Here is a 20,439-nt window from a genome sequence, read left to right on the forward strand (position 1 = left end):
CAGCGCCCCCTCCCCCGACCTCCCGCGTCCCCTCCCTTAACCCTAACCCTAGTGTTCCCCGCCGCCACCCCGCAGCCCTCCGCCCCCGCCGCCGCCCTGCACCCCTCAGCCCCTCGCCCTCCTCCCCTGCCGCCGGTCGCCTCCCTTGGCCGCCGAACCCTCCCGGGTTCCCCACCCCTCGACCCCCGCCGCCACCGCTCCAACCCCGCCGTCCAGTCCACCCCGCCACTGACGGGGGGATCCAACCGGCGGCGTGACGATGGCGGATCTGGTCAGCTCCGCCCTCCGGCGCCGTCGTCCGTCGCGATCCCCGCCCCCTCCCCCTCCCCGCTTCACCCCGGTCGCCGTGGGCCTCCACCCTGGCAGATCTCGGCTTACAGGCGCGAGGGATCCGACCGGTGGTGCATCTGGCCGGCGAAGTTGAGGAGGCGCGCGGCCGACGAATCCGGCCGTCATTGGCGGCGTCCGGCGGACCTGTGCTGGAATTTTTTTTCTTCACCTTTTTTTGGTCCCCGGAGGCGGTGGTTCTTGCGGCGGCGGCGGCGAGGCGGAGCCACGAGGGCAGTGGCCTGGTGGCGGAGGTGCTGGGTGGTGGGTTTGGGCGGCGGACGACTCCGCACTCGATGGGAGCAGCACCATGGGGGCCAAGCTGTGCGGTGGAGAAGGAGATGATTCCAATAGGGATTGAGCTGGTCAGTTTTTTTTTTCTTTTCATTTTTTTGTGCTATCTTTCTTTCAATTCGGTGGAGCTCACGCAGCGGAGCGCGCGTACTGTCATAGTTAATAAGAACAGCCAAAGAAAAGTGTAATAGAAAGAGCACAGTTAGCCTTCCTAGAGGCAATTAACGAGATCTCAACAGTTAAACAACATTGATCCAAATCAAAAGAGCACAAAAGAGGCATGCTCCCATGCATACAACAAGAAAACAGAACTTAACATTTCTGCCAGACTATTCGACTTACTGATTCCTAGAACAATCAGACTGCTACGAGGAATGTCACATTTAATCTGCATCAATATGAAATTGTCATGGCAGTAACAAAAACATAGCTGCAGTGAATGTGACAGTTTCACTGCTCATCTGCTAATGCCTCTGAGAACAAGGGAACATAAGCAAGATAGGGCTCCAAGCAATCATGTCCAAGATCGCGGATGACACGAACTTCCTTGCGGTCCATTTCATATGCCATCAGTGTCCTGTTCCACCCATAAACAAAGTAAATCAAATTGCATTCTGGATGAACTGTAATCACTGTGTAACGCCACTCAAATTGAAGGTTCTTCCACCCAAACAGCAGTAGAGTTCTGACGGAATGCTTTAATGTCCATTCATTAGTACCATGGTCTTCAAGGATCCAGATCGACAGTTTGAAGACATCAGCATCATCAACATTAATAAAACACAGGCGACCCTGAGCTTGATGGATGCAGCCACCAGACCAACCATCAGTCGGCACAGGAATTGTCCTCCATGTTTTTCCCTCCATGTCCGCCAACACTATCCCATCAGAGAAAGTGAGCATATGCATGAAGACATTAAGGAACACACTTCTCGCTTTACGATATAGCATAACATCATCACCCCATTCACTTTCCTTGAAGCTCCATGCTGCAGTTTTGGATGAATAGATCTCCACCCCTATGACGCACTCACCCTCGTCCAGCACGTACTCAACCACATAGAAGTGCGAGGAGACTGCCGGATCAAACCCCAAGAGGGCTGTGCGAGCCTCACCACTAGCCCAACTGCCATCCGGCAACATCACCCACTTCTGGGTCGCCGGATTGCACACAGCATAATGGAACGGTGGAATCTCATCGCCCTTGTGAGGATCAGGCTCAAAGCAACGGCAAAGTAGGAGGCCATTGCAGGAATCCAAGAGGACTAAATCGTCACTGGGGACGGGCAAGAAGGAGAAAGAGGGGTAGATGAAAGGAATGCCTTTCCCGGTGACGTTGGTGAAGTGGTTAGCCGAGCAAGGGTAACGCTTGCCGCTGAGGCTCTGGTAGAAGAAGCCAACCAGGGTCTGGGGCAGCTTCTTGCGGTAGTCGGGGTCGGAGATGAGGTTGCGCCAGGACCGGGAGACGCATTTGAAGCGGCACAGGGAGCGGACGGGGACGCGGCGGAGGATCTCCACGAGGAGCTCGTCTGCGAGGCTGGACGCCGGGTTCCTCTTCTCGGGGGGCGACTCCATCTCGTGGAGTCAGGATCCCCCTGCCGTGAGGTCGAGGTCGCCCTGCATTGCAGTTGGATCACCGCTAATTAGTGCTCTGATGAGTTGTGAGGAGAATAAGACAGCTTCTGTGTTTCAGAATTGTTGAGGCGGGGAACGATTAGCTTGCCTTTTGGATCTGGCGGAGCGCGGCCGGAGACGGAAACGGAGGCCGACGCCACGGCAGCGCCGGCGGTGGCGGCGGATGCGGCAGTGCTGTCGAAGAAGGCAGCAGGACTGGGGGGATGAGGGTTTGCGCGCTTGGGTGCCGTTTTGCTGCCCTCGTGCTCGTGGGAACTGGACAGTGGGCCACTGGGCCTTGAGGTTAGATGGCATGGGCTATGAAAGAGAGGAATGGGCCGGTAGCCGACGGCAGTACAGAACATACCTGGGCCGAGGGCCGTAGGCCGTAGCGGTGAAGGCGACACTTTTTCATTTTCGTTCGCTACTAAGCCCTCCAGCAATGAAAGAGTGTCGCTTCGGGCATTGGCAGTCACTAAACAGTCCACTACACTGCTTTGCTATCTGCTTACTCCTACCTCGTGTAAATTGCAGAAATGGAAGACATATCCGCAGCTTTGTCAGAATTTTACAACTGTGTAAGATGGGCGTTCCGGGTGGACGCCCAAATTAACTGAATAGATACCAATTTTCGGCATTCAGACATTGCAAATAGAGTGATTCAATTAGCAGAGTAAAAGTACATGTTGATTCATTAATCATTTGTATACATATGGAGAGAAAATGCACCTGAGTAAGAGTACATGTTGATTCTAGACCAATGTATATGTATTTGCTCCTCCTTTATTCAACCATTCCATTCTACTTACTTCGGTATAATGGAAATGAAATAAAATTAGGGCTATCTTTTTGCTGTACGTTTGAAACAAAATTGGTGCTGCTTATCTCAATTATATCAGATTAAAGATGAACTATGGGTATCCATGGGAAGAAAAAAAAACATGACTAATTGTGGTATACAGTCATACAAAACAGAGAAGAACAAGGGACCGTGACCAAAACATGGCTACAGGCCAAAGTGACATTTATACAGATCTGAAAAACAAAGAGGCACAAAATGATACCAAAACAAAGAAATTGGGAAGCAAGATCGAACCTTGTTTCAGTTGGACACCAAGATATACCAAAAAACTCAAACATGCCCTGAATACCCGGCTAACATATTGTAGAAACTATCAAAGCTAACTGCAATAAATGCTAGTGGTTTGGTTCCTCCATTTCACTTTCTTCCTGCTAACCAGCTAAAGCTCTACCCAGATTGGCCACCAATTTTAGATACTGCTTTCAGAGACTTCATGCAAACGAGAATGTTCCATGCATGCCATACAAAGCCATTTCAGGCCACAATACATCACTGGTTCAAAGTTTTCAGAGCTTGTGTTACTACATTATATTACCAGGTAAATAGTGATTGCAATTTGAATTAACGTAGGGCACTGAAAATCTCTGGAGACATCTGCACCAACAGAAAGTATAGTGGTATGTCTTGTAACTTTCAGGCTTCAGCTCAGGGTGTTCAGCACACATGAAAGAGTTCAATACAAAGTGTCAAGAAAGCTAAATACTCAATGGACTGATTAAAGTTCAAACTGTTAGACAGTGGTTCTCCAACATAAAAGATGCATGAATGAAGCAAGAGTCATAGACAAACTACCCGCAAAAGTACCAGTCTAATAAAGTGATTCAGCTATATTTGAGACAGAAAGACAGTCACTGTTTATCCCCAGAAGCACACACTGACCTTAAAATCATCCACGAAGAAAACCAAAAGAAAACAAGGAATATAACTAATTTAACTGAAAGAATAAGGCAAACCTTTCATAGAGGCAGTATGGATACTTCAGTAATTAGACAACATTGGTCTAGCTAAAAACAGCACAAAGAGTACAACAAAACTTCAGAGTTCAAACAGAAGGTCTACTCAACTGACTGACTGATTGCTATTGCTAGAACTGATAGAAATGCTCAATGACATATACTCCCTGAAACATTGGTACGGTATTGCAGTAGCAAACAGTGGAGCTGCACTTTCGATGTCCGTTTCAGTACTCGTCTGCCAATGGAGCAAACAGTGGAGCAAACAGAAGGGAACATATGGAAGATAGGAACCCCAGGAGTCATGTCCAAGATTGCGGGTGATGCGCACTTCCCTGCGGTCCATTTCATATGCCATCAGCGTATTGTCCCACCCCAAAACAAAGAAAATCAAATTACACTGCAGATGAACTGCAATCACTTTGCAGTCCTGATCAAATCGCAATTTCTTCCCTCCCAACAGCCACAAGGTGCTGACTGTAGGCTTCAATACCCATTTTGTTGGAATTTGGGTTTGGGCCATTAAATATTTCAGCTATTCCAAATAAATTTCAAAGGTCCATGTGGACATGAGAAAGTGGTGGAGGAGTGCAAATCTTTAATCCCACATTGCTAGGGGAAGTTGAGGAGGTCCTATGAATCTCCTATATATCTAACTCATAGGCTACCACCAGAGAACAACATCAACTCAAGCTAAGGTTACAAAACCGCGTTAGGGTTACAAAACTTAAAGTTTTGCCTCTTTCTCGCTGCTGCGCCGTCATCGTAGTCTAATCCATCCCGAGCGTCGGCGTGCACCGACGATCGGGAGAGCAGGTCTTCGGAACCTCCGTCCTCTAGATCCTGCACCAGGAGAGGACGAATAAGGCTTTTGGGAAGCGCCCGGCGCGACTGTTCCAAGGTTTTCATCACGGCTCGTCCTTCGTCCAAGTCAGGCGCCGTGGCGAACCGTCGTCTGCGACATCGGTTGCTGCACTCCGTCAACAGGACTGTCTTCGTCCGGTCATCTCCGTTCGTCTTCCCAAAAGCCAAGGCTCAGTACGTAATCTATTTTTCCATCCAGTTCTTAATTATGTTCTCAGAGTTAATCATTCTGTTGTGCATTGCCACTAGTATGATAGAGTTGTTCATGCTAGATCTAGTTATGTTCATAATTTATTTATTCCGGAATTTAATCATGCAATTGCCTAATATTTCAACAATCTAAAAATATTATTATAGGCAATCTGTTGATTTTACTATGGCTGGTTTTGCTAATGCACTGAGGCCAGACAAGTTTACTGGTGTGCACTTTAAGAGATGGCAAGTCAAGGTTCGTCTCTGGCTTACTGTGCTGCATGCATGGGAAGCGAGGCTTGGTATTCCAGCAGGTGAACATTCTCCTGAGGAGAGGAGGAAGTTCACGGATGCCAACAACATTTTCGTGGGATGCGTGATAAGTGTTCTCGCTGATCGTCTGGTTGATGTGTACATACACATAATATATGCAAAAGAGTTGTGTGATGCATTGGTTGCTAAGTATGATGCAACAGATGCTGGCAGTGAACTGTACACCATGGAGAGCTTTTATGACTTCAGGATGGTGAACAACCGTTCTGTTGTAGAATAGACTCATGAGGTACAAGTTGTTGTCAAAGAACTCGAACTCCTTAAGTGTCCTTTACCTGACAAGTTTGTGGCTGGGTGCATAATTGCAAAGTTGCCTTCTTCTTAGAGGAATTTTGCCACTACTCTTAAACACAAGAGACAGGAAATATCAGTTGAAAATCTGATAGCATCTCTTGATGTTGAGGAGAAATCTTGGGCTAAGGATGTTTATGAGAATGGAGGTGAGGGTAACTCTAGCGTCAACATGGTGCAGAAGCACCACCCACACAGCAAGAACAAGAAGGCTGTCCACAAGCCTGTCAAGACTACTACCTTCAAGAAAAAGAAGACAACAAACTCCAAAGGAGGTTGCTACACGTGCGGTGATGGGGGACATTTCGCAAGAGACTATCCAAATCGTGCAGACCGCAAGGCAAAGGCTAATCCTGGGACATGATCCAAGGATGTCAACATGACGACACTAGCAAGTACTGAGGATGGGTACGGTAATCTATCTACTGTTCTTTTAGTATTTTAATCCATGAGTTGGTGGTTTAATACGGGTGCTAATGTTCATGTGTGTGCTAATATCTCTTTGTTCTCTTCTTATCAGGCCGTCCAAGGTTCAAGCGTGCTGATGGGAAACGGGTCACATGCTTTTGTTCGTGGTGTTGGTACAATAGATCTGAAGTTTACTTTAGGAAAGATCGTGCAGCTGAAGAACGTGCAGCATGTCCCAACTATCAACAAGAATATAGTGAGCGGCTCCCTTCTGTGTAAGGATGGGTTTAAGGTAGTGTTAGAGTCCAATAAATTAGTCGTGTCGAAACATGGACAATTCATTGGTAAATGCTATAATTGCGGAGGCTTGTTCCGCCTTTCTCTTGCAGATTTTGGTAATAAGTCTGTGAACCATATTTGCGGTGTTGTTAATGATGATGCGAGTATTTGGCACTCTCGTTTATGTCATGTTAATTTTGGCTTAATGTCTCAATTATCCAGCATGAGTTTAATTCCGAATTTCACTATTGTCAAAGGTTCGAAGTGCTATAGTTGTGTGCAATCGAAGCAACCTCGAAAGCCTCACAAGGCAGCCGAGAAGAGAAACTTGGCACCAGTCGAACTCATACATTCTGATCTATGCGAGATGAATGGTGTGTTGACAAAGGGTGGAAAAAGATATTTCATGACTTTGATTGATGATGCGTCTAGATTTTGCTATATTTATTTGTTGCAAACTAAGGATGAAGCGCTTGATTATTTTAAAATCTATAAGACCGAAGTTGAAAATCAACTAGAGAGAAAGATCAAACGTTTAAGGTCAGATCGTGGTGGTGAATATTTTCCTAAAATCTTTGATGAATTTTGTGAGGAACATGGTATTATTCATGAGAGGACGCCCCCTACTCACCCGAGTCAAACGGGGTTGCTGAGAGAAAGAACCACACGTTGACTGACTTGGTTAATGCCATGTTAGACACTGCTGGTTTATCTAAAGCATAGTGGGGGGAGACTTTATTGTCTGTGAGTCATATCCTGAATAGAGTTCCAAACAGAAATAAAGATCATACCCCATATGAGATATGGATAGGGAGAAAATCATCGCTTTCTTACTTGCGTACATGGGGATGCTTGGCGAAAGTCAATGTTCCAATCAACAAAAAGCGCAAATTGGGACCTAAAATAGTGGATTGTGTCTTTCTAGGATATGCTCAAAGGAGTATAGCTTACAGATTTTTAGTAGTTAAATCTGAGATACCTGATGTGCATATTGATAGTATTATGGAATCTCGTGATGCAATATTTTTTGAGAATATTTTTCCTATGAAAGATATGCATAGCACGTCTAGATTTTCTCCTGAGATAACTTCTGAACTTGGTGCTCCAAATGTTACTGAGACTTCTGAACAACCAGTTGAGCGTGAGGAAATCGTTGACAAGGATGACAGTGAAGCTCCTCGAAGGAGCAAGAGACAAAGGGTTGCAAAATACTTTGGTGATGACTTCACTGTGTACCTTGTGGATGACACACCTACTACTATTGCTGAGGCATATGCATCTCCAGATGTAGATGATTGGAAAGAAGCTGTCCAAAGTGAGATGGACTCGATTCTATCCAATGGTACGTGGGAACTCACTGAACGACCCTATGGTTGCAAACCTGTGGGTTGTAAATGGGTGTTTAAGAAGAAGCTTAGGCCTGATGGTACTATTGAGAAGTACAAGGCTAGACTTGTGGCCAAAGGTTACACACAAAAGGAAGGCGAATACTTTTTTGACACATACTCACCTGTTGCTAGATTGACTACTATTCGAGCACTCCTTTCCTTGGCTGCATCATATGGTCTTATCGTTCATCAGATGGACGTTAGACAGCTTTCCTGAATGGAGAGTTGAATGAGAAGATATATATGGATCAGCCTGATGGGTTTATAGTGAAGGGTCAAGAGAGCAAGGTGTGCAAATTGTTAAAGTCTTTGTATGGTCTGAAACAAGCGCCTAAGCAATGGCATGACCGCATGAGAAGTTTGACAGAACTTTAACTTCTGCGGGCTTTGTCATAAACGAGGCTGATAGATATGTGTACTATCGCTATGGTGGGGGTGCAGGAGTCATATTATGTTTGTATGTGGATGACATACTGAGTTTTGGAATGAACATTGAAGTGATCAATGATGTCAAGTCTTTTCTATCAAAGAGTTTTGATATGAAAAATCTGGGTGAAGCTGATGTGATTCTGAACATCAAGCTGATCAAGGATGAGAATGGGACTACTCTTTCGCAATCTCATTATGTGGAGAAGATATTGAGCCGCTTTGGCTATGTGAATAGCAAGCCTTCTTCGACTCCTTATGATCCCAGTGTGATACTCCGAAAGAACAAGAAAATTGCTAAAGATTAGCTAAGATACTCTCAGATAATTGGTTCACTCATGTACTTAGCTAGCGCAACGAGACCCGATATATCATTTGTTGTGAGCAAATTGAGCAGGTTCATGTCCAACCCAGGTATTGATCATTGGCATGCACTTGAAAGGGTTATGCGCTATCTAGTTGGTACTAAGAGTTATGGGATTCACTATTCTGGGCACCCCGTTGTGCTTGAGGGATATAGTGATTCGAATTGGATATTTGATGCTGATGAGCTTTATGCCACGAGTGGGTATGTTTTTACCCTTGGAGGTGGTGTGATATCATGGAGGTCTTGCAAACAGACCATTTTGATGCGGTCAACCATGGAAGTAAAGCTTACTGCTTTGGACACAGCTACTATTGAAGCAGAGTGGCTGCGTGAGCTCTTGATGGACTTGCCTGTGGTTGAAAAATCAGTGCCGGCTATCCTTATGAACTGCGACAATCAAACAGTGATAGTCAAAGTTAATAGTGCTAAGGATAATGCAAAGTCATCAAGACATGTCAGGAGATGACTGAAGTCTGTCAGGAAGTTGAGAAACTCCGGAGTGATAAGTGTGACTTATATTTCAATAGAGAAGAACCTGGCAGATCCCTTTACAAAAGGGCTATCACGGAATGTGATAGAAGGTGCATCGAGGGAGATGGGTATGAGACATGTGTAAGTTGCCAAAGTAGTAACCCAACCTATGTGATCGGAGATCCCGTGAATTAGTACCTGGGAAGAACAAGCTATTGGTGAACTGAGGAGAGTAATTCTTTCTAAACCCTCTCTAAGTGAAGATGCAATACTCTCAAATACTGTAAGGTAGGATGGCTATACGCCTTAATGTGTTTCTATTGGCTTTGATAAGCAAAGATGTTGTCCTACAGAGCATTCTTGAAAGAAATATACCTATATGAGTTCGACTGTTAAACATCGCAGTCTATGAGATTTGGGTAATCTCTAACAAGCTCATGAAGAGACCAGGGAGTATGACGTATATGCTCCACCCGCGGAGAAGGCTACTGGCAGCCGTGTACTGGTTAGGACTTTCAGTGAAACTTGTCTGCACCAAACTTGCAATTCAAGGCATAGTCCATTGTTCAAGTTGTGGATAAGTGTAGCTTGAAGTTTTAGATGTGAGTTCAACTTAACAGTCCTCATCGAAGTATTAGTATATTAAATAGTAGTGAGAAACATACAAATATCTAAATGGGCATTTGAGATCTGGTGGGGGATTGTTCGAATTTGGGTTTGGCCCATTAAATATTTCAGCTATTCCAAATAAATCTCAAGGCCCATGTGGGCATGAGGAAGTGGTGTAGGGGTGCAAATCTTTAATCCCACATTGCTTGGGAAAGTTGAGGAGGTCCTATGAATCTTCTATATATCTAACCCATAGGCTACCACCAGAGAACAACATCAACTCAAGCTAAGGTTACAAAACCGAGTTAGGGTTACAAAATCTAGAGTTTTGCCTCTTTCTCACTGCTGCGCCGCCATCATAGTCTAATCCATCCCGAGGGTCGGTGTGCACCGACGATCGGGAGAGCAGGTCTCCAGAACCTCCGTCCTCGAGATCCTGCACCGAGAGAGGACGAATAAGGTTTTTGGGAAGCGCCCGGCGCGACTGCTCCAAGGTTTTCATCACGGCTCGTCCGTCATCCAAGTCAGGCACCGCGGCGAACCGTCGTCTTCGACATCGGCTGCTGCACTCCGTCAACAGGACTGTCTTCGTCCGGTCATCTCCGTTCGTCTTCCCAAAAGCCAAGTCTCAGTACGTAATCTGTTTTTCCATCCAGTTCTTAATCATGTTCTCAGAGCTAATCATCCTATTGTGCCTTGCCACTAGTATGATAGAGTTGTTCATGCTAGATATAGTTATGTTCATGATTTATTTATTCCAGAATTTAATCATGCAATTGCCTAATATTTCAACATTGTCTGTACCATAGTCTTCGAGACTCAAGATTGACAGTTTGTAATAATCATTATTATGCACATCCAAGCAAAACAAGCACCCTTGAGCTTGATGGATGAAGCCAAATTCGTCACTGGGAGGTGTAAGAATTGTCCTCCATCTCTTTCCTTCCATGTCCACCGCTACAATTTCATTCATAAGCACGAGAGAATGCATAATACCATGAAGAAAGGCACTTCTTGAACCATGGCACAGACTAGCATTATGACTCCATTCACTCTCCATGGAACTCCATGATCCAGTTTTGGATGAGTAAATATCCACCCCTGTGATGTACTCACCCTCACCTTCCAGATACTCGATCACATGGAAGTGCGACGAGAGAGTGGGATCAAATCCCAAGCGGGCAGTGCGAACCTCGCTGATGGCCCAGCTGCCAACTGGCAACATCACCCACTTCTTGGTCGCAGGATTGCACACGGCATAGAGGAACGGCCTATTCCCCTCGCTGTCATGAGGACTCGGATGCAAACAGTGGCAGAGGAGAAGACCATTGCAGCAGTCCAAGGGGACGACATCGCTGCTGCAGACGGGCAAGAAGGAGAAAGAGGGGTAGATGAAAGGAATGTGTCAGGCAAGGCATTGCCATTCAGTTTTCAGAAGTATTCAGTCTAATGGCGCCAAGGGAAGTCGGCGTTCATCATACCGCTTCAGCGACTTCATCATCGTCGTCCGATCATCATCTAACGACTTCCGACAACTGATGACGGGCTACAACGTTTAGTGGAGCTGTCGTCGATGAGTAGCTGTTAAGCACTAAACTTAGCATCTTTTTAATTGTCTGTTTAATTAAGTCCTTAATGCAATCAGCCCGCCAACTGTTAAAAAGCGGAGTAGGAGGCCGGGTTGTTGAACTTTATCGTGGATGAAGAACTCATTCTGTTAGCCAGGGTTTAGCTGTAGGTGCCGTCTCCCTGTGTTGACACCGAATTTTGGTAAATTCGATGTACTCTGAATTACGAAGCAATCCGCTTTTTGTGTTAATAGGAACGCTGATAGTCAGCAACAGTTGCCGATGAAGCCGGAAGTCTGGTAGCTGGAGATTCACGCATGAAAGCGATTGAAACAAAAGGCTAATGGGAACTTGCATGCGTATATGTATGTAAAGTCACGTGGGAAGGAGAAGAAGGCAAACGTGATTAGTACCCTGGCCGGTTTATTTTATTTGATATTGAAGGCAAGCTAAATGAAGATGCAGTCTGCACGTGTATGTATTTGTTGGCTTGTGTGGCGAATGATGCAGGAGCTATTTAGCTTAATCTGTCCGGGTAATTATCGATTAGCATGCAAGACAAAATAAAGAAGACTTCATGTATGAGGAGATCAAGGGCAGCCCGTGCATGGCAAGTTGATTAAAATATAGGGAAGCAAAGGTGCCGCACAGAAGGAATCTAGGATGATTGCGTATGTGATCAGTCTCTGCACGGACGGATCGGCGAGGAAGCTTAATTAGCAAGGACTCTACGTAAGGGAAGTTAGAATCCATTTATCTTAGTATTTCCTTTTATTTTAAATTTTGCTTGTCAGGCAAGTTAGTTCAGGTTATAAATATGTACCCCGCCAATTGTAAAAGGTTTGTCATATGACCAATCAACAAACTCTACTTTTTCCTTATAATTTACTTTTCTGTCTGTGGTTTCGCTATTTTCTTTTTCTGCGAGTTCTTTCGAGTTGATTAAGGACGCCTCACATTCGAGCGACTTGATCTGCTAGTAAGTTTTTTTGTTTACCGAGTAAATCTGAGCTTTAGCTTTCGGGCGCATCACTGTTGCTTCATTCAGATCTATTCAATAGTTATCGAATTCATCTAGGCTTTGATCTCTGGCGCATCGCTATTTTCTTGTCTAGATTTATTCACAATTTGTCCGGCTTAGCAATCTGTTTAATTGGCTATTAGTTCCTTTGTTGTAGCGTTAGATCTTGAAAAGCTGATTAGATCGGTTGTAAGCTTAGCTTTGCTCAGATCCATACATTCGTGGGTTTGTGCATTGTTATCTGGCACGTGTCGGCTTTAGATATAGCCGTTTGTTGCTACCTATATCGGCAGCTTTTTGTCGATCTCCCGCAGATCGCTTTTAATACCTGTTTATCTCGTTCGATCTGTTGTTTTCTGTATCGGCAGCTCCTTGCCGATACGCTGCGTGAGGGTTATTCGGAAATCCAGCCGATACACCCTCGAATTTAACATTTACCCTGTTTCCTTGTCAATCAGCAGGTCAGATTGACTGGCACGCTTGGTTTGCATTCTGAAGCTTGGCGAACAGTGCCTTCAAATTCCAGTGTGTTGATTTTTGCGTCAACACCCTGTCGGCATGGAGATCAGACCACTGCTGTGTATCGGTACTGAATTTCCTTAATGAAGTTATTCCTAGCTGAATTTTGCTTTTGTTCTTCCGATCCATCGATCTAGAGTAGTATAGCATAGTCGGAATAGTTTGTTCCTCACAATTGGTAATCAAAGCTAGTTGTTCCTTGGTCAGAATTTTTTTTCTCTTTTCCAAAGCCATAGTTCTGGATCTAGTCCGATCGGCGCAGTGGATAGGTGGTTTCGACTCACTCGTGCAAAATCCCACCCGGATCCATGAACAACACCCCCAAAATCCCATTCATTATCGGTTGAATTGAAAGAGGCAAGGGTTGCAAGACAAGTTCTTGTGTAAAATTCCAGGAGCCAAAGTCAATTCAGAACCGAGGAGGCTTTGGAGGCGAGTTACCAGTAGCAAGGGTTGCAAGGCTTGTCCTTGTGTAAAATTCCGCAGCTACTTCCGTAACTCAGGTGATGGTAGACCAATCTTGCAGATCTTTCTTGGGGAGAGTTTGTCTTGAACCGAATTTGCAAGAAGGAGATGGTGCACCCAAGTGAGTCTGATGTGGTTGCTTATGCAACAGCGGTGGAAGTCGATGGAATTCGCCGTACCTTGGATTCTTTATGAAGACCCAGGAAGAACGCAACACTGCACTGGAGCATACCCTGGATAAGATCCTTGGCAAAATTGAGAAGTTGTCCCTCCGAGAAGAACCCCAATTGCTGAAGATAAGGGCTCTAATGTCAAGGGTAAGCCAATTACTCACATCCACAAGTCTACTCATTTTCGTCCCCCACATAAACAAGGCTCTCTCTATTTTTACATCCCTCCTGACTCAACCAAAGCCCAGTTTTTCACTGGTTCCGAGCATGGAGAGACTACTAGAGATCAGGATATGAGAGAAACAGAGTATGATTTGCATGATTGCCCCTGGAGTGAGATGGAACTAGCAGTCTTCTATGAAGCAGCCAACAGAGACCAGAACAATACACTGCCTCCATCTGCTCTGTATACCCACAAACCACCACACCTTGCTGTTCATACTGTACCAACCCAACAAATGGATTACCAGCCCCAAATCAATCATAGGCAACATCACTTTGCATCCCAGATGCAGTTCCAACAAAAGGTAGTAGCAAAGGAACCCAAACTGACATTTCCTGAATTTGATGGTACTGACCCTAATGGATGGATTAGGAAGTCTGAAAAATTCTTTGAGCTTGCTGTTGTTCCTACTGAGGTGAATTCTGTCATGTACTTGTCCCTACTGAGGTGAATTCTGTCATGTACTTGTCTGGCAAAGCTGAGTATTGGTGGCAAGGCACGGGATGCAATCCTTCCACATTACCCTGGCACCAATTCTGTCGATTGTTGAAAGATAGGTTTCTAGAAATTTCCACTACTGAGATTATTGGCCAATTTCACAATCTCAATCAAATAGCTACTGTCCCAAAATACATTGACAAGTTTGAGGAGTTCATGGGTCTGGTGAAAAGAAACAATCCATCTCTACAGGAAGATTATTTTGTCTCCAGTTTTATTACAGGCCTTACGGAGTATATCCAACACCATCTGCAATGCCACAAACCATCCTCCCTCACTCAAGCATTCTGGTTTGCTAGAATATTAGAACAGGCTAATCCTCCACCTAGGAAGTACACCATGTATCCTCAATTGCAGAAACCATTTAAACAGTGGCCCAAGGAACAAAAACCATCTGAGCCTAAAGAGAATGTTAACCGTACTATAGCTGATCTGAGAGCAGCTGGGAAATGTTTCAAATGTAGGGAACCCTGGGTTCCAGGACATACAAAGGTTTATAAAGGCAAACAAAAATTTTCTATGATCCTTGTTGAAAATGAAGAGGGCAAAGAGGAGGTTGCAGTCATTGATGATACAACTCAGTCAGAAGATGGCGAGTTTTTTGATGCTCCACCCATTCCTGTGGCCTAAGTCTCTATGCATGCCCTGTGTGGCTCTACTCCCTCTGCAACTGTATTTACACTGAAATTACAGTTTGGCAAAATCACAGCTATTGCTTTGATAGACAGTGGCAGTGATATTTCGTTCATCAATGCAAAATTTGCTACAAAGCACAAGTTTCAGATTTCGGCTACCACACCTCTACAAGTAGCAGCTGCCAATGGTTCTACAATGCTAAGTGAAACAACTTGCTCTGTTTGTTCTTACTCCATTCAAGGCCAGGAATTCAGTTCTGATTTCAGACTTTTAGAATTCCAAGGTTATGACATTATCCTAGGAGCTGACTGGATCTTTGCTCATAGCCCAGTGGGCTTCAACTTGAGAACTAGAGAACTCACTGTAACCAAGAATTGTGTTAAGCACATTACTTCCCAGGATGAATATCTACCACCCCACTGTGCTCATAAGCCCTATGTGATTCCAAATTCCAAGATAACTCATTAGAATTATTAATAAGACCAAAGAAGTTGTGCCACCTCTTAAAGAAGCAAGCTTGTTCATCAATAGTTGTACTCAACACTATATCCCAAGATACTATTCTTGAGAATCTCCAAGATTTACCACCTGCTATCTCCAAAGTTTTACAGGAATACCAGGATGTATTTCAGGAACCTACTGATTTACCACCCCCAAGAGAAGTGGATCACTCCATTGTTCTGCTGGATAACACAAAAGTGGTTAATCAGAGACCCTACAGACTTCCATTTCATCAGAAAACTGCTATAGAAGAATTGATCAAGCACATGTTGGCATCCCAAATGATTAGGCCAAGCTTGAGTCCATACTCTTCCCCAGTCATTATGGTCAAAAAGAAAGATGGGACATGGAGGCTTTGTGTCGATTACAGACAGCTGAATTCCAACACTGTGAAAAATAAGTATCCCATACCAATCATTGAGGACTTGTTGGATGAATTGTTTGGAGCTCAGATATTGTCCAAAATTAATTTGAGGTCTGGATATCATCAGATAAGAATGAAGGCAGAAGATATCCATAAAACAACATTTTCTACACATCTAGGTCATTTTGAGTATGTGGTGATGCCATTTGACTTAACCAATGCCCCAGCTACATTTCAGTCACTAATGAATTCAATTCTGGCTCAGCATCTCAGAAAAATTGCATTGGTATTTTTTGATGATATCTTGATATACAGTTCCACTATGACTGATCATGTGACTCATTTGAGATCTGTTTTGGAAGTTCTGAGAGGCAACAAGTTGTATGCTAAAATGAGCAAGTGCTCTTTTGCTCAAAGTGAAATAGAGTATCTCGGTCATATCATCAATAAAGATGGAGTAGCCACTGATCCCCACAAATTGAGTATCATCAAGCAATGGCCTTCACCTACCACAATCACTCAGCTCAGAGCATTTTTAGGATTAACTGGGTACTATATAAGATTTGTGCAAGGTTATGGAGTGATTTGTAGACCATTATATGATGCACTGAGAAAGGATGTTTTTCTTTGGTCTGACCAACAAGAGACAACATTTTAGCTTCTAAAACAGGCTATGTCAACACCCCCAGTTTTGGCTCTACCAAATTTCACCTTGCCTTTTGTATTGGAAGCTGATGCTAGTGGACATGGTATTGGTGCTGTTTTGATACAACAGGGCAAGCCAATAGCCTTCTTCAGTAAAACATTGGGCACAAAGGCAGCAGCCTTATCTACATATGACAAGGAAATCATAGCAATCCTAGAAGCTTTCAAAAAATGGAAACATTATTTGGCTAGTTCCTCTGTGGTGATCAGAACTGATCGGCAAAGCCTCAAATATATTCCTGAACAGAGACTAGTTGATGGAATTCAGCACAAATTTCTGATAAAATTGTTGGGCTTTAACTATGTGGTGGAATACAAGAAAGGAAAAGAAAACAAAGTAGTATATGCTTTATCCAGAGCTAGCCATGCTGAATTATTAGCCATCTCTTGTGTAGTTCCTGTGTGGATTGAACAAGTAATTACTTCTTATAATGAGGATACAAAGTGTCAAGATCTTATTGCCAAACTCAGCATTGACAAGGCAGCTGTTCCATCCATGACCCTGCAGAATGGTATACTCAGGTACAAGGGCAAAATACTCATTGGTAGCACTGGAAATCTGAAACTTCAGTTGTTGGACAGTTTCCATCAATCTGCACTAGGGGGGCATTCTGGTGAGAGAGCTACTTACAAAAGACTCAAATCTGTCTTCTATTGGCCTAGTATGCGTCATCAAGTTATGGATTATGTCAAGGCCTACCCTATATGCCAGAAAAACAAATCTAAACGTAATCCCTATCCTAGCCTGTTGGAACAATTGCCAGTACCAGAAATGGCATGGACTCATATCTCAATGGATTTTGTGGAGTTTGCCCAAATCTAACAGCAAAGATGTGATACTAGTTGTTGTTGACAGATTTACAAAATATGCTCATTTTCTCACATTGAGTCATCCCTTTCAAGTACAAGATGTCATTACCCTCTTTTTGGACCACATCTTTAAATTGCATGGCCTACCCACTGTTATAGTGACAGATAGAGACATAATATTCACTAGCAACTTATGGCAAGCATTGTTCAAATCATTGGGAGTTAAACTTCATCTCAGCACGACTTACCATCCAGAAACAGATGGGCAGACTGAGAGAGTTAACCAATGTCTAGAAAACTACTTGAGATGCATGTGTTTCACCACACCAAAAAAATGGTATTATTGGATTTATTTTGCTGAATGGTGGTATAATACATCTTACCACACATCTCTCAATATTACACCTTTCCAAGCTCTGTATGGTTTTCCTCCACCACAAGTTGCTGAAGTCATTTTACCTAACTGCCCTGAAGATGCAGCAAGAACCATTTTGCAGACTAGGCAGTTAGCAAACCAACTCATCAGGGATAATCTATTAAAGGCACAAGTTCGTATCAAACATCAAGCTGACAAACATCGCACTGAGAGATAGCTAGACGTGGGTGACATGGTTTATCTGAAGATACAACCCTATCGACACTCTTATTTCAGCATTCACAGATCCCTCAAACTTCACTCCAAGTACTATGGTCCTTTCAGAGTGCTAGAGAAGATTGGCAAAGTGGCCTACAAAATCTAATTACTACTTGACACCTGTCAACTCCATCCTGTGTTCCATGTAAGTCAATTGAAAAAGCACATTGGACCCAAGGTAGTACCCACACCTGATCTTCCACTGATTGATGCTCATGCCAATATCAAAGTTGCTCCACTTGACATTCTGGAAAGAAGGATGATCCCTCGTCATAATGAACCAGTCGTCCAATGGTTAATTCAGTGGTCAAATTTGCCAGCTTCAGAAGCCACTTGGGAGGATGCATCATTCATTAGGCAGGTTTTTCCATCCTTCCATCCTTGAGGACAAGGATGCTACCGGGGGCGGGGGCGGGGGCTTTGTCAGGCAAGGCATTGCCATTCAGTCTTCAGAAGTATTCAGTCTAATAGCACCAAGGGAAGTCGGCGTTCATCATACCGCTTCAGCAACAACGACTTCATCATCATCGTCCGATCGTCATCTAACGGCTTCCGATAACTGATGACGGGCTACAGCGTTTAGTTGAGCTGTCGTCGATGAGTAGCTGTTAAGCACTGAACTTAGCATCTTTTTAAGCATATGTTTAATTAAGTCCTAAATGTAATCAGGCCGCCAACTGTTAAAAGGCGGAGTAGGAGGGTTGTTGATCTTTATCGTGGATGAAGAACTCATTCTGTTAGCTAGGGTTTAGCTGTAGGCGCCGTCTCCCTGTCGGCGTGGAGATCAGACCACTACTGTGTATCGGTACTGAATTTCCTTAATGCAGTTATTTCCAGCTGAATTTTGCTTTTGTTCTTCCGATCCATCGATCTAGAGTAGTATAGCATAGTCGGAATAGTTCGTTCCTCACAGAATGCCTTTCCCGGTGCGTTGGTGAAGTGATTAGCCACGCAAGGGTAACGCTCGCCACTGAAGCTCTGGTAGAACAATCCAACCAGGGTTTGGGGCATGGTTTTAAATAGCGGGCTATAGCAAATAGCGGCGTATTTTTTTTGGAGGCTATAGCAGGATATGGCAAATAGCGGTTTACTACTAAATCATAAAAAATGCAAGTAATAAATGCACAAAAATATTATAATTATCAAATTTCATAAACATAACTCTATTTCTAGAGCTATAGGAACATTATTTAAGTTGACAATACAATAAAATTCATACAATCAAATATTCAGTTATCTACAGGAACATTATTTAAGTTGACAATATAATAAAATTCATACAATCAAATATGCAGTTGTCCAAAAGACCAAAACAATAGCATTGAGCTAAGGATAAAGCTATAGCGGTGCTATAGCTACACCATTTAGCGCAGCTATAGCCCAATTTAGCGGCCATAGCTGACATAGCAGCACAAATACAAATAGCGTAGCGGAAACTCTCTAAAAATGCTATAGAGTAGCTATAACAAAGTTATAGCCGGCTATTTAAAATCATGGTTTGGGGCAGCTTCTCGCGGTAGTCGGGGTCGGAGATGAGCTTGCGCCAGGACCGGGAGAGGCACTTGAAGCGGCACACCGAGCGGACGGGGAGGCGGCAGAGGATCTCCACTAGAAGCTCGTCCGTTGGGGAGCTCCTCCATCTCGTGGAACCCAGGAGCCGCCGTGGTGATGTGGTCGGCCTGCAGTTGGATAACTGGATAAGGCCTCTGTAATCCGATGAATGATGAAGGGAATAAGCCAATAGCAAACTAAGCGATGCTGTGCGAATCAATTACTCTTGCTTGCGAATGTGATGGAGTGTGGCCAACGGCTGCTCTCCCCGGCGGCGGCGGCTAGCACCGAAACGGCGGCGCTGGGGAAACAAGGTTGGGGGAGCCGGGAGCGGCGGAGCGCAAGTGCTTGGGGTTCGTGTGGACTTGGGCCTCGTTGAGAGCTGTGACAAGAGAACTGGACTTGGGTTTGTTTAGATCACGTTGGATTTTGAATTTTAGGATTTTTTTGAAGGAAATCTTCAATATTAGAAGTATTAAATGTAAATTAATCAAAAACTAATTATATAACTCGTCTGTAAACTACGAGACGAATCTAATGAGCCTAATTAATTCATCATTAGCACACACTTACTGTAGATTTACTATAGCAATTTAGTGTCTAATCACACCCTAATTAGACTCATTAGATTCGTCTCGCGATTTACATTCCATTTGTGTAATGCGATTTATTTTTCGACTATATTTAATACATTATACAGACGATTTACAAAAATTTTGTATTTTGGGTTTTTGGATCTAAACAGGGCCTTGAGCCTTGAAGTACATATTTTTAAATAATGGATAAACAACCCAATAATTATTACAAACATAGACATCTATTGGTTAACTGGGGAATGAACAAAGGAAAAATAATCTAAACCAATTCTAAGGTTATGCTTCCACCCATGATTGGCTATCTCCAAGGCAACGGTCTCCAATGTAAGACTCGCCCTTCGGAACATCACATTTATCGTACCTTATGCTGCAGTTGCGCCCATAAGTACAACTAGTAGGTCCCCTGAAAATAGCCTGCATAAACGACGAATACTTAATTTTGTCAAAAATAATATCATTATGGCATCTCCAAATAGCCCAAAGCAATGCAGCTACCCCCA

General features: G+C 44.0%; 2 protein-coding genes across 3 annotated transcripts; both read right to left on the reverse strand.

The window, feature by feature from the left end:
• Positions 1-806: 806 nt before the first annotated feature.
• On the reverse strand, positions 807-2,482 carry LOC120692737 (F-box protein At5g07610-like). Of its 2 annotated transcripts, XM_039976121.1 has the most exons (3): positions 2,345-2,482; positions 1,385-2,238; positions 807-1,339 (listed from the first exon to the last, which is right to left on the reverse strand). In XM_039976121.1, the coding sequence occupies exons 2-3, from the start codon at positions 2,194-2,196 to the stop codon at positions 1,072-1,074; spliced, it is 1,080 nt and encodes a 359-aa protein (XP_039832055.1). In that variant the 5' UTR covers positions 2,197-2,238; positions 2,345-2,482; the 3' UTR covers positions 807-1,071. The 2 variants fall into 2 exon arrangements, with proteins under 2 accessions (XP_039832055.1, XP_039832054.1); XM_039976120.1 differs by having other exon boundaries at positions 807-2,238.
• Positions 2,483-4,156: 1,674 nt separating this feature from the next.
• LOC120689155 (F-box protein At5g07610-like) lies at positions 4,157-20,231 on the reverse strand. Its single transcript, XM_039971479.1, has 6 exons — positions 20,205-20,231; positions 19,568-19,725; positions 19,299-19,471; positions 18,709-18,802; positions 10,472-11,081; positions 4,157-4,546 (listed from the first exon to the last, which is right to left on the reverse strand). Exons 1-6 carry the CDS (start codon positions 20,229-20,231, stop codon positions 4,157-4,159), a joined length of 1,452 nt encoding a protein of 483 aa, XP_039827413.1.
• Between the last annotated feature and the right edge of the window lie 208 nt (positions 20,232-20,439).

The sequence above is a fragment of the Panicum virgatum genome, chromosome 9N (assembly GCF_016808335.1).
Source record: "Panicum virgatum strain AP13 chromosome 9N, P.virgatum_v5, whole genome shotgun sequence".
NCBI lineage: Eukaryota > Viridiplantae > Streptophyta > Magnoliopsida > Poales > Poaceae > Panicum > Panicum virgatum.